The 17,219-nt window shown below is 44.8% G+C and overlaps 1 protein-coding gene across 4 annotated transcripts in view; it reads right to left on the bottom strand.

Moving 5' to 3' along the window:
- The window catches only part of LOC110496201 (gamma-enolase), a 30,288-nt gene that overhangs the window by 12,000 nt on the left and 1,069 nt on the right, over positions 1 to 17,219 (bottom strand). For 2 of the 4 annotated variants that reach the window (XM_021571960.2, XM_021571964.2), the window contains exons 2-9: positions 14,045 to 14,234; positions 5,277 to 5,362; positions 4,982 to 5,077; positions 4,816 to 4,874; positions 4,361 to 4,430; positions 4,066 to 4,199; positions 3,614 to 3,836; positions 14 to 211 (exon numbers count right to left, since the gene is read on the bottom strand). In XM_021571960.2, the coding sequence (XP_021427635.2) occupies positions 14 to 211; positions 3,614 to 3,836; positions 4,066 to 4,199; positions 4,361 to 4,430; positions 4,816 to 4,874; positions 4,982 to 5,077; positions 5,277 to 5,362; positions 14,045 to 14,234 (1,056 nt within the window). Of the gene's footprint in view, positions 1 to 13; positions 212 to 3,613; positions 3,837 to 4,065; positions 4,200 to 4,360; positions 4,431 to 4,815; positions 4,875 to 4,981; positions 5,078 to 5,276; positions 5,363 to 6,307; positions 6,390 to 7,381; positions 7,532 to 14,044; positions 14,235 to 17,219 lie in introns of those variants that run through there. The other 2 variants (XM_021571962.2, XM_021571961.2) reach the window with 2 other exon arrangements.

Genomic DNA, 17,219 nt, shown 5'->3' with positions numbered 1-17,219 from the left:
ACTGTTTGCCTACCTGGGTAGTCGTTAACGAAGCCTTGGTAGATGTCTGACAGCTCCTCTCCGCTGATGTGCCTGTCAGAGTCCGGAGGAGACTTGAAGTCCAGGTCGTACTTCCCCTCGCGGTAGAACTCGGACGCCGCCACATCCATCCCGATCACCACCTTATCCGTGAAGCCCGCTTTCTCGATGGCTGTCTTTATCAGCTCCAACGCTGAGGGGAGAGACGGAAAGAGGGAGGGGAGAGATGGGAGGAAAGAAAGATGATAAGTGTTGGGCAGAGGTAGAGAACGAGAGACGAAGGCTGTACGGGTAAACTCTACCTAGCCTGTGAACCACTCTGTTTCTGCTCTGGCCTACTTGTCTTGTTGCTTGTTTGGTGACATGATACTGCTGTGTTGCTGAATGCAGAAATAGTCAAGTATCCAGGCTAGAGTGTTGGTCGAGAGTGAGTCAGAAAGGTTGCAAGACTACACACACCATTCTGTTCTCGATGCTTGAGAGATACTACAGAGCAAAATCTATTCTAAGAGCCTACAGCTGACAGTCCTTTAGGCTTTTCACACTTCTTTTTGATCTTCCAGGGTTTCGACTTACTGTCACACCTAGCTACCTTTTCAATAGTGGGATCGCGGCATCGCTTTTTCCCCAAGGCCCAGGGTTATCTCGCTCTCTCACACACACACACACACACACACACACACACACACACACACACACACACTTAGTTCAAAGATCAGCTGATACACATTGCCTTGGCTGTTGGGAAATGTGAGAGAAGAAAGCCTTGAGGAGGACACGTTGTGACAAACATACAGATGGGCAGACACTGTACCAGAGGCAGGTTGGAAACTCATTAAAGCATACCACCTTGGATTTATGATTTTATCTCTAACACTATTTTAGATTTATGGCTGCTGTTGTCCCATAGACATCGCAGCAAAGACTAGATTGTGGGTGAAACGATTTGTCTATTGGTGTAAATGCCCATACAAGAATGTGGGCAACCAAAATATTAATATTGGTACAGTCCACTATTTTCAGTGCCCCCAACTATGGCTGTGGTGGCCACGGAATTTCGTCAGCCGGTGATTGTCAAGGAAATAACTGTCGGTCTCGCTGTAATTGACCGTTAATTAACATAAACACAGTTACTATCTCCTGTCTTCCACAAGCCACTGATGCAGACGTTTGGAACATCTACATTTTAAAAAGTCTAATACATCCATGTAATACAGCCTACACCTTCACAATAAATCCATTATTCACTTTAGACAGGTCTAAAGAAACATAATATGAAGACAATTTCATCTATTTCAGAAGAACAGAATAGCATAGCAGTTGTCCTTATGTTAGGTCCTCATCTGGCTATGCCAAATGGCTGTGGGCTACATTAGTTCATTTAGCAGACAAGATTTTCTTAGAATTCCATGGCATTATGTTATGGTATGAAGAATACAATTGAACAAAGCTGAATAAAAGAGGAAGATATTTTCTCCAAACGATTTGAGGGAGTGCGCAGATGCGACTATTCTTTGTCGAGCAGTTAACAAAGAAATAGGTACTCCTATATGCTTAATTTAGAGTTATTAATGTATCTTTAATTGGTCTACCAACATTTTGATTGGTAATACATTGTAAGACTGCATGATGAGACTCTAATTATGATTTGAAAAAAGTCGCTTGAAAGATACGAGCTCTGCTTTTTTTTGCGCAGGCTGTAAAGTCTCTCATTCACAATTTGACAAGCACTTGATAATGCCTCAAATTTCACGACAGCTCCCCTTTGTGTGGCCGTTGTGCCCTTGGCCCGGAGTGCTGTGTTGTGCCTTTCTCCCTGAGTGCTGCACACTCCGAAGCACCTCTCACTCACATGGCTCTCCATCATGTGATCGAGTGTTTCTCACAGGCTACAAGTGAAGACAGACACATCGGAGACGCAACTGTGCACATCCTTATCCAATTACGAGGTGCATATTGAAGATACTGGTAGAACTGTCCACATTTACTTTTCATCAGCCAACAAGATGAGTAGGCCTAATGAACAGAAAAAGCACTAGCCTATGTCAATCTACTATCCCCCATAGTACAAAAGTTGACCTATTCTATTCTGTGCGAGTAATAAATATTCCAAACATAGTCTGGGATTAATACAACTACTAGCATATCCCCCCAAAATTAAGCTTCGTAGCTGATGCAACAGATCAGAGCGTTTAGCTTAAAATGTTGATAAACAGCGGTCACAGCTGAATCACATCCGGCCGTGATCGGGAGTCCCATAGGGCAGCGCACAATTGGCCCAGCGTCGTCCGAGTTTGAACTGGATAGGCCGTCATTGTAAATAAGAATTTGTTCTTATCTGAGTTGCCTAGTTAAATAAAGGTTAAATAAAATAAAAACATTTGGCTATTTCTTCACATTATAAGCGCAGCAATGTGTACACGACAGTAGGCTATAAGCATTAGCGGGAAAACAGCATTATCAAAATGTGATTATGCATGTAATAAAGGTATTATTATTATAAAGGTGCATTTTTATGGTGAAAATTATCTTCCCCAAACTTGAAACTCACGTGCTGCTTATGTGTATGCCAGTTAGGCTCTACACCCCTTATAAAGCAGATCAATGTGCTTAATTTTAAGAAGTTATTTGGCCACTTTAGTTGTGATACAAACCTTGTCAAAACATATAGGCTAGGTTACAAGAGGTGTGCAACTATGATTCTAAAAAGATGCACAAAAAAGGGCATTGTCTCTTGCCTTACGCTGGGCATCATTCACAAGTGATAATATATAATTATCACAGTAATTCGCAAGTGATAGGCTAATATCACCCATCAGAATATTATTGATTTAATATTGTCTTTACATATACTAAATAATATATATGTGAATTTTGTTAAATAGCAAATGGAGGACCGCTTTTGCCTTGATTCATTTTCATGCCATCTAGGTAGGCTATACTCCTGTTGTAAAGATAAGCAATGGTGCTTAGTATTAGGAAAGTTGAGAAATAAACATAGTAGGCCTAGCTGATTGGATCCTCCTCTTTTTAATAGAGGCCATCACTCGCGCAATTGCATAGTCTATAGAAATGTTGAGCAACATGATCTCTCATTAAGTGTTTGATTAGATAGTCGATGGCATTTGCATTGATGTCAGAGTGATTAGAGGGACAGTAGAGTGCTGAGTACCAGGCAGTTAGCAAGTTTGGTGGGCTACTAATGACCATCAACAGCATAAGAGCTTGGAGATGCCTAATTACCGTGACTAAACGGTGCAACAGTCCTACCCCCAAGAGCATGTATCATTTAAACCCTGGTTAAAGTGTTACCAGAGTCGTGTTCAATGGGGCACACAGCAAAATGTTTTGAAACAGAAAACAAAAACGGAGTAGTCCATACTGCTTTCTTGTGTTTGGTACGTAATGAACATGACCCAAGATAGAGGTAAAGTGCCATGGATATCCTATGGTTGGATTTGTACCGGAGATGTCTTGCTCGGGTAATCCAACGTTTTAACCATTAAATCAACTATAAAATCCCTGTAGATCGAGGGTGACAACTGCTCTTACAGGTCACAAGACTGTGTTTCTAAATGAACTCTGCTGCACTTACCCTCACTGTTCTCCAGGATATTGGGGGCGAACCCCCCCTCGTCGCCCACGTTGGTAGCGTCCTGGCCGTACTTCTCCTGGATCACCCCCCTGAGCGTGTGGTACAGCTCGGAGCCCACCCGAAGCGCGTCCCTGAAAGACTCCGCCCCGACAGGAAGTACCATGAACTCCTGCATGGCTAGCTTGTTGCCCGCGTGGGAGCCTCCGTTGATCACGTTGAACGCCTGGGAAGGAGATAAGGGGAATTAGCAGTTAGGCCAATACCCATGTTCAACAGATACTGGTACAGTTTCTAATTTCCCATATATTTTCCATATACAGTATATGTTATTTTTATCATACATACCATTATGGTAAAACCATTCACACAATGACTGTTTCAGTGTTGAATCATTGTTATTATGCTACTGCTACACCTTCTCTGGTATAACCGTTATATATGTAGTATCTTACTGGAACTGGCAGCACCAGCTCTGTGTTTCCTGCCAGGTCAGCGATGTGACGGTACAGGGGGACCTCTTTTTCTGCTGCACCAGCCTTGCAAATGGCCAGGGAGACTCCCAGGATAGCATTAGCACCAAACTGAGCTGTCGACGAGGAAGGAAATGTGACAAATTTCAAAAAGGTCTACCAAAATCCGGGTTCAGACAAAAGCCCATTCTCTCAGTTGATGGTGGACCTGAATTGATTGGGGGGATACATCTTGACACATCTGATCTGTTTCTTTGGTAGGAACCGGGAGACTCACACTTGTTCTCTGTGCCATCCATTTCAATCATCGTGTTGTCCAGTTGCTCCTGCTCCACAACACTGATACCCTATGGGACACGTCATTTTTACACAACTCATTTATAAGCATATTAAAACGTTCATTATATTGGTAAGTCATCGAGGACCAATTCTCTAATTCAACAAATGGATGGATGACCGCGACATATCTGCACACAATAAATATCTCATATTTGCAGCCACCTATGAGCCAAACCCTCAAAAGTACATATCATAGATATAACCAATTGGATTGTATAGAATCAGAGGTACAACATCATTGAGTTGCAAGATGTTCAGCTTATTTCTATATCTACGTTCTACAGCCGCAGCCCAATGTCTCTCTCATCTGCAAATCAATATGCACTCACACGAAAACATGATGACTGTCACCCTAGCTGACAAAACACGTCCAAATCACAGTCCCCAACTCACCGATGCTATGAGAGCAGGAGCCAGAGTGTCATTGATGTGGCCCACTGCCTTGAGCACACCTAGAGCAGAGAAAGAAGGCAGATGGGAGAGAAGAAGGGGAAGGAGGGACAAACATCATTCTGTTTACTCCAGCATTAGATGCACGTGCGCACACACACAAACAAACCTTTGCCCCTGTAGCGGCTCTTGTCTCCATCCCTCAGCTCTAGAGCCTCATAGATGCCTGTGGACGCTCCACTGGGCACTGCAGCCCTGAAAAGACCTGAGAGAGACAGAGAGAGAGGGAGGGAGGTGTAAGAGATGGCAACGGAGAGAGTGACGTTAGAGGGGAATGATCCGGGAAATCGTACGAGGCCTTGGACGGCGACGCTCTTAAGAATTTGATTGTAGCTTTTGGCTAATCTTAAGGCTCTTTGTACAGTGCGATACTACGCTTTGTAGACAGGCTTGAGAGGGGTCACCTTTCTCTGTGCACAGGTCCACCTCCACAGTGGGGTTTCCCCGGGAGTCTAGGATCTCCCTCGCAACGATGCTGACAATCGACATCCTGTGAAAGAGAGAGAGAAGGGGGGAGAGAGAGAGAAGGGGGGGAGAGAAAGAGAAGGGGGGGAGAGAAAGCGAGAGAGATCAAGTGCCTCTATTTTTACCATTGCATTTGTACATACAGTAAGGAAGTGCATAATGGGAGTGCAAACGAAGTGTGCAGAGTGACATTACGGTTGCTATAAACCATCATGATATATGAAAGAGTTTCCCCATGTGAAGTTGGAATTGAATAGATCTTACAATGCTTCATGTACCAGGAGGTCAGATGGAGCTATTACCACGATAAAAGGACCAGACTAAAATCTATTCTAAGTCCCATGATGCTAAAATATGGCTCACTCAGACACTATGTCGCTATCAGGTGTGGAATCTGTGGACGGTCGGTGACTCGAGCGAAACGACGACATGGTTCCTAGTCACTTGGCCCACGACTCCACGAGACACAGGGAATCCGTCACCGCCATTGGTCCAGATTGGACTGTCGGCGCCCACCGTGTCAAGCATTACCCAGAAATCCACAGGCTAAAAGGCTAGGATTTATGTGTTGGTATGGATGTGGGTACGCAGACCCGCGATTCCTCATGACGAGTGCCCATCCCTGCCCTATGCTGTACCATATGATGTCATTATAATGTCCCTTATTAATAGTCCAAGGTCTCTGACAGTCCTTGTTGCTAATTGCTCACTTATTTGACTTAACAAAATAACATGGATCCCTACGGAACTGCACAGCTATATAATCTCTGGTCTTTCCCGAAAGACTGAAATGTTACAGCAACTGAAATGGCAACTGAAATATTGTGCACTGAATAATAAGCCCGTGTACACTTACAGCTCTATTCCATGACAACCCCCCTCATTCTGTCAGCCATTACAGTGCAAAAAATGTATGAATGTCGCTGTATGTTTTGCACTGAAATGTTTGTGGTGTTTGTGGTATACGTACCTTTCAGCCCCGTACTTTTCAGCGACTATGAATGTATTTAACCTTGTGTTCTTCATTTAAATGCTTGTGATTTAATGGTGCCACAATATGCATAAATCCCTATCCACTTTCAACCAATCAGCCCCATCCGTTATCGTGGCTCATATATATGAATGCAGCTGTAAGTTATATAACCCCTCCCTCCCAGCAGTGTGCAGCATGAGGACACCCATGTCCACACCGCACCTCCTGAAGATTGCAGCGCTCAGCACAAATACCCAGGGACAGCGTGATAAGAGGGAGGGAGGGAGGGGTGAGGTTTCAATCCCTCCTTTTGGCTGAAGAAGAGAGGAGATTCGGAGATGGAGGGATGGAGGAGGAGAGAGGGACGGTTGAGTAAAAAGGAGAGCAGGAAGGGAGAGAGAGAGAGGGACGCAGAAGGATCATTTTCGCAGGAGTGGCACCGATTGCACACATGCCAACACAGACGCACGGAGAGCAGTCTAACGCATGGCACACACACACACACTTTTGCAGACGTTGACACTATCCCTCTTCCTCTCTCTCACACATTCACTGTACATATATACCCACACACATTTGTACACATACTGATACAGACATTCAAGGTTCTCTCCCTCCCCTTCACCGTCTCTCGGGCACACATACAGACGTGTAGAGCTTCTCTTTTCCTCTCCCTGCCTCTCACACTCACACACTAGCTCAAACACAATCACATTTTCTCCATACACACACACAGATCATGCACTGAGGCAACTTCATAGAACCCAGACACAAATGCTCTAATACAAAACTGACACACACACTCACAGTTAATCAATATAACACCTCGAACCCAGAGCCAGGCAGGGCTGGCACATTAGTTAGCATACACAACCGTAATGCCTCACATACAGAACTAAGCGAGCAGCATCATCACCATCATCATCACCACCACCTACTCCAACCCAGCACATCTCTGCTACTGGGAGGCAATCAATACAATATGCAGGAATAATAAAACAGGGGATGACAGCCTGGAGAATGAAGAAAAGAGAGTGGAAGAGGAAGAGAATGAGGATGTTCCATCGTTACCTGCCGTTTGTGTGTTTCCGCCTAATAGGGAAAGCCAGAAAATACAGGAGAGACGGATGAGAGAGGGAGAGAAACAGAGAGAGGGAGGAGGAGAAAGAGAGAGGGGGAGAGCAGAGGAGGAAAACAGAGGGTGGGGGTCAAATGTGTGACAGAAGGGGGAGGGTATGACGGGATGACTCACAAAAAGACGCTGAGAAAAGAGGAGCGAAAGAGGGAAGAGAGTGGGGAAGGTTGATTCATTAGACAGAAAGAGGGAAGAGAGTGGGGAGGGTTGATTCATTAGACAGAAAGAGGGAAGAGAGTGGGGAGGGTTGATTCAATAGACAGAAAGAGGGAAGAGAGTGGGGAGGGTTGACTCATTAGACAGAAAGAGGGAAGAGAGTGGGGAGGGTTGACTCATTAGACAGAAAGAGGGAAGAGAGTGGGGAGGGTTGACTCATTAGACAGAAAGAGGGAAGAGAGTGGGGAGGGTTGACTCATTAGACAGAAAGAGGGAAGAGAGTGGGGAGGGTTGACTCATTAGACAGAAAGAGGGAAGAGAGTGGGGAGGGTTGATTCATTAGACAGAAAGGGGGAAGAGAGTGGGGAGGGTTGATTCATTAGACAGAAAGGGGGAAGAGAGTGGGGAGGGTTGATTCATTAGACAGAAAGAGGGAAGAGAGTGGGGAGGGTTGATTCATTAGACAGAAAGAGGGAAGAGAGTGGGGAAGGTTGATTCATTAGACAGAAAGAGGGAAGAGTGGGGAGGCTTGATTCATTAGACAGAAAGAGGGAAGAGAGTGGGGAGGGTTGATTCATTAGACAGAAAGAGGGAAGAGAGTGGGGAGGGTTGATTCATTAGACAGAAAGAGGGAAGAGTGGGGAGGGTTGATTCATTAGACAGAAAGAGGGAAGAGAGTGGGGAGGGTTGATTCATTAGACAGAAAGAGGGACGGAGGAGAGGTGGATTGGAGAGAAAAATATGGGGTGCCGCCTTTTGAACTGCAAATCAGCTGTAAAAAATAGAGGGGAAGGAAGAAGTGGTCTGTCTACCCCCTTCTCGCTCTCTTTCCCGCTCATTCCTCTTTCTTGCTCTCATCTCTCTTTCCCTCTAATCTTTCCCATATCTCTCTTTCCTCTCTACCTGTCTCTCTCATCTCTCTTTCCCACTCTCATATCTCTTTCCCTCTCACCTCTCTCATCTTTCTTTCCCGCTCTCATCTCTCGTTACCTCTCATCTGTCTCTTTCTTTCATGATGCTGTAAAGGCTGTGTAGTCGGTATACAAGGCACCGTTCATATACTGTACACCATTGCATCATCTATACTAAACACTGGCTCAGCAATGATGCACCTACAGCGTATACCACTCCTTATATATGACTAACTGTATAGGCACTAAACAGTGAACGGTAATGTTGCACTGTTACAGCATCAAAGTGGATTTCGAAACATTGAATGTATTCCCCATTCTATAGCATATACAGTGTCTTGCGAAAGTATTCGGCCCCCTTGAACTTTGCGACCTTTTGCCACATTTCAGGCTTCAAACATAAAGATATAAAACTGTATTTTTTTGTGAAGAATCAACAACAAGTGGGACACAATCATGAAGTGGAACGACATTTATTGGATATTTCAAACTTTTTTAACAAATCAAAAACTGAAAAATTGGGCGTGCAAAATTATTCAGCCCCCTTAAGTTAATACTTTGTAGCGCCACCTTTTGCTGCGATTAAAGCTGTAAGTCGCTTGGGGTATGTCTCTATCAGTTTTGCACATCGAGAGACTGACATTTTTTTCCCATTCCTCCTTGCAAAACAGCTCGAGCTCAGTGAGGTTGGATGGAGAGCATTAGTGAACAGCAGTTTTCAGTTCTTTCCACAGATTCTCGATTGGATTCAGGTCTGACTTGGCCATTCTAACACCTGGATATGTTTATTTTTGAACCATTCCATTGTAGATTTTGCTTTATGTTCTGGATCATTGTCTTGTTGGAAGACAAATCTCCGTCCCAGTCTCAGGTCTTTTGCAGACTCCATCAGGTTTTCTTCCAGAATGGTCCTGTATTTGGCTCGATCCATCTTCCCATCAATTTTAACCATCTTCCCTGTCCCTGCTGAAGAAAAGCAGGCCCAAACCATGATGCTGCCACTACCATGTTTGACAGTGGGGATGGTGTGTTCAGCTGTGTTGCTTTTACGCCAAACATAACGTTTTGCATTGTTGCCAAAAAGTTCAATTTTGGTTTCATCTGACCAGAGCACCTTCTTCCACATGTTTGGTGTGTCTCCCAGGTGGCTTGTGGCAAACTTTAAACGACACTTTTTATGGATATCTTTAAGAAATGGCTTTCTTCTTGCCACTCTTCCATAAAGGCCAGATTTGTGCAATATACGACTGATTGTTGTCCTATGGACAGAGTCTCCCACCTCAGCTGTAGATCTCTGCAGTTCATCCAGAGTGATCATGGGCCTCTTGGCTGCATCTCTGATCAGTCTTCTCCTTGTATGAGCTGAAAGTTTAGAGGGACGGCCAGGTCTTGGTAGATTTGCAGTGGTCTGATACTCCTTCCATTTCAATATTATCGCTTGCACAGTGCTCCTTGGGATGTTTAAAGCTTGGGAAATCTTTTTGTATCCAAATCCGGCTTTAAACTTCCTCACAACAGTATCTCGGACCTGCCTGGTGTGTTCCTTGTTCTTCATGATGCTCTCTGCGCTTTTAACGGACCTCTGAGACTATCACAGTGCAGGTGCATTTATACGGAGACTTGATTACACACAGGTGGATTGTATTTATCATCATTAGTCATTTAGGTCAACATTGGATCATTCAGAGATCCTCACTGAACTTCTGGAGAGAGTTTGCTGCACTGAAAGTAAAGGGGCTGAATAATTTTGCACGCCCAATTTTTCAGTTTTTGATTTGTTAAAAAAGTTTGAAATATCCAATAAATGTCGTTCCGCTTCATGATTGTGTCCCACTTGTTGTTGATTCTTCACAAAAAAATACAGTTTTATATCTTTATGTTTGAGGCCTGAAATGTGGCAAAAGGTCGCAAAGTTCAAGGGGGCCGAATACTTTCGCAAGGCACTGTATCGAAATGACTACTATTATCTTGTTGTTTGAAAAATGTTTGTAAACTGTAAGAGAACAATTACGCGTAAGAAATACCAACGCATTTCAAATGTATTTTGCTTTAAGATGTGCCTATACTCAAAACCATCCATGAAAAGTAATGTCCTTCAAAATGGCAATTTGCTGAGTACTGGAAGAGTTGAATGTTTTAGGACTGCATGATGGTTATACAGACAGACAGGCGGTGTGGGTGAAACAGCGTGTGTGTGTCTGTGTGCACATTTATTTATTTATTTTTACTCTTTTTTTTTTATCAAACCTTTACTTAACAAGCCAAGTCAGTTATTAAGAACAAATTCTTATTTACAATGGCAGCCTACCCCGGCCAGACTTGGCCAATTGTCCGTCGCCCTATGGGACTCCCAATCCGGACCGGATGTGATACAGCCTGGAATCGAACCAGGGACTGTAGTGATGCCTATTGCACTGAGATGCAGTGCCTTAGACCGCTGCGCCACTAGGGAGCACGTGCGTGTGTGCGCATTCCTGTGCATGCATGTACGTGTGTGGTGTGGGTGTGTATGCCTAGACAGAGGAGAGTGAGAGATATATAATTCTATAATTAAATGGCCAAGTAAAAATGGGATTATCTTTGCAATACAACAACAACAATGTCCTTGACACCCATCTCACTCAGAAAGAGAGAGAACTGCACAGGGAAAGTGCCTCTGCTATTTTAATCATGGTTGATTGGCAACATTTCCTCCGCCCTCAGGTCACACCTCTGTTTCAGTCCACACAGCTGCTCCTGTCCCATCCTCCTTCCTCTCATTTCCTATTGCAATGTTTGTGTGGGGAGTGTGAATGTGAGGGTGGGGTTGTTCTGTATGTGTGTGTGTCTGTCATTTGTGAGGACAGAGGGAGCCAGAGTAGGTGCAGATATCAGGTGAGGCACAGGGATGTATGGGAGGCCAGTGGACAGAGAGCCAGTGTGTCAGTGAGGGGAGTCTGCATGGACTCCTCTCCTAGGGCATTGTGTGTATGTGTGTTAATGCATTGGCGTTAACGCTCTAGCTTCTAACCATCCTCTATCGTTTCCAGATTCATGTCGAGATTCAGGGACACATTACTTTCTATAGGTGGATTCTGGATGACGAGAGGGGTGTGCCAACAGCTGTTCAGTGTGTAGGCCTATGCATGGGTAGATTTGTTTGCAGGTGTATCGAAAAATGTGTGGACTGCAGAATTCCTATACTACCTCATTTATCAGATACACTACACTAGCATTTTGTTACGTTACAGCCTTATTCTATAATTGATTGAATAGTTTTTTCCCCCACATCAAATCAAAGTTTATCTGTCACATGCGCCGAATACAACAGGTGTAAACCTTACAGTGAAATGCTTATTTACGAGTCCCTTAACGAACAGTGCAGTTAAGAAAAATATGTGTTCAGTAAAAGATAGGTAAGTAAAAAATAAAAGTAACAAATAATTAAAGAGCAGCAGTAAAATAACAGTAGCGAGGCTATAAACAGCGGGTCATAAACAGAAAGTAGCAGCAGTGTAAAGGGGGGGGGGGGGGGGGGGGCAATGCAAATAGTCTGGGTAGCCATTTGATTAGCTGTTCAGCAGTCTTATGGCTTGGGGGTAGAAGCTGTTAAGAAGCCTTTTGGACCTAGACTTGGCACTCTGGTACCGCTTGCCGTGCGCTAGCAGAGAGAACAGTCTATGACTAGGGTGGCTGGAGTCTTTGACTATTTTTAGGGCCTTCCTCTGACACCGCCTGTTATAGAGGTCCTGGATGGCAGGAAGCTTGGCCCCAGTGAAGTACTGGGCCGTACGCACTACCCTCTGTAGTGCCTTGCGGTCGGAGGCCGAGCAGTTGCCATAACAGGCAGCGATGCAACCCGTCAGGATGCTCTCGATGGTGCAGCTGTACAACTTTTCGAGGATAGGCTTTGTTGAAAGCTTCACGACTGTCTTGGTGTGTTTGTCTACACACAATACCCCATAATGACAAAGCAAGCACTACAGGTTTTTAGACATTTTTGTTAATTTATTAAAAATAAAAAACTGAAATATCACGTTTACATAATTATTCAGACCCTTTACTCAGTACTTTGTTGAAGCACCTTTGGCAACAATTACAGCCTTGAGTCTTCTCGGGTATGACGCTACAAGCTTAGCACACCTGTATTTGGGGAGTTTCTCCCATTCCTCTCTGCAGATCCTCTCAAGCTCTGTCAAGTTGGATGGGGAGCGTTGCTGCACAGCTATTTTCAGGTCTCTCCAGTGATGTTCGATCAGGCTCAAGTCCGGGCTCTGGCTGGGCCACTCAAGGACATTCAGAGACTTGTCCCGAAGCCACTCCTGCATTGTCTTGGCTGCGTACTTAGGGTCGTTGTCCTGTTGGAAGGTGAATCTTCGGCCCAGTCTGAAGTCCTGAGCGCTCTGGTTTTCATCAAGGATCTCTCTGTACTTTGCTCCGTTCATCATTCACTCGATCCTGACTAGTCTCCAAGTCCATGCAGCTGAAAAACATCCCCACAGCATGATGCTGCCACCACCATGCTTCACCGTAGGGATGGTGCCAGGTTTCCTCCAGACGTGACACTTGACATTCAGGCCAAAGAGTTCAATCTTGGTTTCATCAGACCAGAGAATCTTGTTGTTTGAATGTGGTTTCTCATGGACTCTGAAGTCCTGTAGGTGCTTTTTGGCAATCTCCAAGCGGGCTGTCATGTGGCTTTTACTGAAGAGTGGCTTCCATCTGGCCACTCTACCATAAAGGCCTGATTGGTGGAGTGCTGTAGAGATGGTTGTCCTTCTGGAAGGTTCTCCCATCTCCACAGAGGAACTCTGGAGCTCTGTCAGAGTGACCATCGGGTTCTTGGTCACCTCCCTGACCGAGGCCCTTCTTCCCCGATTGTTCAGTTCGGCCGGGCGGACAGCTCTAGGAAGAGTCTTGGTGGTTTCAAACTTTTTCCATTTAATAATGATGGAGGCCACTGTGTCCTTGGGGACCTTCAATGCTGCAGAAAGGTTTTGGTGCCCTTCCCCAGATCTGTGCCTCGACACAATCCTGTCTCGGGGCACTACGGCCAATTCCTTCAACATAATGGCTTGGTTTTTGCTCTGACATAGACTGTCAACTGTGGGACCTTATATAGACTGGTGTGTGCCTTTCCAAATCATGTCCAATCAATTGAATTTACCACAGGTGGACTCCAATCAAGTTGTAGAAACAACTCAAGGGTGATCAATGGAAACAGGACGCACCTGAGCTCAATTTCAAGTCTCATAGCAAATGGTCCTAATACTTTTGTAAATAAGGCATGTATATTTTTTATTTGTAATACATTTGCAAAAAAGTTCTAAAAACCTATTTTCACTTTGTCATAATGGGGTATTGTGTGTAGATTGCTAAGGATTTTTTTTTTTAAATCAATTTGAGAATAAAGCTGTAACGTAACAAAATGTGGAAAAGGACAAGGAGTCTGAATACTTTCCGAAGGCACTGTAGGAAAGGTGACAAGGAGAGCTTAGGACACCACTTTAGAGACTATTGGACAGTGTGTAGTCTGGAGACTGTTGTACCCACCATTTGCTGCTACCACACAGCTTCCCATACTTCAGTGCCCTCTTGTGGTCATCTTCCCATTGCTGCCTGAGAGAGTCCAACCTAATGTAGCGTCCCTGTATGTCAGCAATCCTGTATGGGTTGGCATGGGTAGCCTCAAGCTTAGAAAGTCGGGCCAGTACCCGAAGGCTTGCCGGTTTGAATCCTAGGGCTGACAAGAAAAAAAGTGGAGAGAGAGAGAGAGATGGCATTTAGACCTCAGGTGCCACCTACTGCCATTGTGCCCTTGAGAAAATGCACAATAAAGATCTATTCTATAATGCATCAAGAGGTCTGAATGTTATGGTAGGTACAGGACAGGTATCAAGCTTGTCTTGTAGCTGCAGGTTCATGCCCCATCCCTGCTATTCTCCTGATGACTCACACTAAATTTGTTCGCTACATACTTTAGTCAGAGACTGCCATCGTTGAAGTTGTTGGTGGTGAGAAAGGGAACGAAGGGTGTTGTAAGAAAACAAAGTCATCAGAGATTGGATTGTCTCTAACCAATCAGAGTATCAAAGCCTATGACAAATTTTCATACTGCCGCTTTACCCGGTTTCCACTAGATAGCACAGCCACAAAGTCCCAAAATGGGCTATATCTCAGTAATTCATGAAAACAAAAATGTGCTTTATGATCTTAATTTAAGGTTGGGGTTAGGCAAAAGGTTAGCAGTGTGGTTAAGTTTAGGGTAAGGTTTAAAATCACATTCTAAAGCTGCAATATGTAACTTTTTGGGTGTGACCAACCAAATACACATAGATATGTGAGTTATTCTCATTGAAAGCAAGTCTAAGACACGGTAGAGCTGTTCTATGTGCACTATTTCTATGCTTCCTGCGCTTGAGATTCAATTTTGTCATCTTCAAACAGCTGGAAATACAATATTTTTGGTTACTGAAAATATATTTTAGAGCGGTTTAGATGGTACAATGACTGTCTACACATTGGTTGTTTTGTCACAAACTGAAATTAGGCAAACTTAGAATTTTAGCCACCAGGAAACGGCGAATGCACCTTTAAGATAAATTGTAGAAATAGGCGGGGTATAGGAAAAAAACATGTTGTTGATCAAATTCGACTCTCATCAACTGCAATACAATAACTCCTTGCATGGTGAGCGAAAAAAAATAACCCACCTGCTGGAGAAGACCAACAAAAGACATATTTTGGGTCCATTTATCCCTCTCACTTCACCTCTTCCTCTCTGGTGAAGTGTTGGGGGTTACCATAGAGAATGATAGAGGCCTCTAGTAGCCAAAAAGCTATTTTAGTAAGAGCAGCGCCATTGAGGGCTTCCACCATTTTAATGTAGTCAACTGAGTGGGACTTCTAGCTTCATTGGCTGATCCCTCCAGATGACCCGGTTGGAATCATGTCCAATCGGGTCATCATGCTCAAGATGGCGCCGGCAGAGAGGGCTGCCTTGCTTCTAGTCCTTTGCAGTATTTTTCTTTTTTTATGTATTATTTACTTATGTGGCAGGGTCTACAGACAATCACAGACTACAAAAGGAAAACCAGCCACGTCATTGACACCGACATCTTGCTTCCAGACAAACTAAACACCTTCTTTGCCCGCTTTGAGGATAATACAGTGCCACCAGCGCGGCCCGCTACCAAGGACTGTGGGCTCTCTTTCTCCGTGGCTGACATGAGTATGACATTTAAACGTGTTAACCCTCACAAGGCTGCCGGCCCAGATGGCATCCCCAGCCGCATCCTCAGAGCATGCGCAGACCAGCTGGCCGGTGTGTTTACAGACATATTCAATCTCTCCCTATCCCAGTCTGTTGTCCCCACATGCTTCAAGATGGCCATTATTGTTCCTGTACCCAAGAATGAAAGGTAACTGAACTAAATGACTATCGTCCTGTAGCACTCACTTCTGTCATCATTTAGTGCTTTTAGAGACTACTCAATGATCATATCACCTCCACCTTACCTGTCACCCTAGACCCACTTCAATTTGCTTACCACCCCAATAGGTCCACAGACTTTGCAATCGCCACCACACTACACACTGCCCTATCCCATCTGGACAATAGGAATACCTATGTAAGAATGCTGTTCATTGCATAGCTCAGCATTCAACACCATAGTACCCTTCAAGCTCATCATTAAGCTTGAGGCCCTGGGTCTCAACCCCGCCCTGTGCAATTGAGTCCTGGACTTTCTGACGGGCTGCCCCCCAGGTGGTTAAGGTAGGAAACAACATCTCCACCTCGCTTGATCCTCGACACTGGGGCCCCACAAGGGTGCATGCTCAGCCCCCTCCTGTACTCCCTCTTCACCCATGACTGCGTGGCCATGCACACCTCCAACTCAATCATCAAGTTTGCAGATGACACAACAGTAGTAGGCTTGATTACCAACAACGACGAGTCAGCCTACAGGGAGGTGGTGGAGGCTCTCGGAGTATGGTGTCAGGAAAATAACCTCTCACTCAATGTCAACAAAACAAAGGAGATGATCATGGATTTCAGGAAACAGCAGAGGAACCACCCCCCTATCCACACCGATGGGACAGCAGTGGAGAAGGTGGAAAGTTAAGTTCCTCTGCGTACACATCACAGACAAACTGAAATGGTCCTCCCACACAGACAGTGTGGTGAAGAAGGCGCAACAGAACCTCTTCATCCTCAGGAGGCTGAAAAAATGTGGCTTGTCACCTAAAACCCTCACAAACTTTTACAGATGCACAATTGAGAGCATCCTGTCGGGCTGTATCACCGCTAGGTATGTCAACTGCACCACCCACAACCGCAGGGCTCTCCAGAGGGTGGTGCGGTCTGCACAACGCATCACCAGGGGCAAACTAACTGCCCTCCAGGACATCTACTGCACCCGATGTCACAGGAAGGCCAAAAAGATCATCAAGGACAACAACCACCCGAGCCTCTGCCTATTAACCCCGCTACCATCCAGAAGGCGAGGTCAGTACAGGTACATCACAGCTGGGACCGAGAGACTGAAAAACAGCTTCTATCTCAAGGCCATCAGACTGATAAACAGCCATCACTAAACACAGAGATGCTGCTGCCTACATACAGATTTGAAATCATTGGCCACTTTAATAAATGGAACACTAGTCACTTTAATAATGCCACTTTAATAATGTTTACTTATCTTGCATTATTCATCTCATATGTATA

The sequence above is a fragment of the Oncorhynchus mykiss genome, chromosome 18, assembly GCF_013265735.2.
Source record: "Oncorhynchus mykiss isolate Arlee chromosome 18, USDA_OmykA_1.1, whole genome shotgun sequence".
NCBI classification, from domain to species: domain Eukaryota; kingdom Metazoa; phylum Chordata; class Actinopteri; order Salmoniformes; family Salmonidae; genus Oncorhynchus; species Oncorhynchus mykiss.
This window is presented reverse-complemented; position numbering and strand designations above follow the sequence as displayed.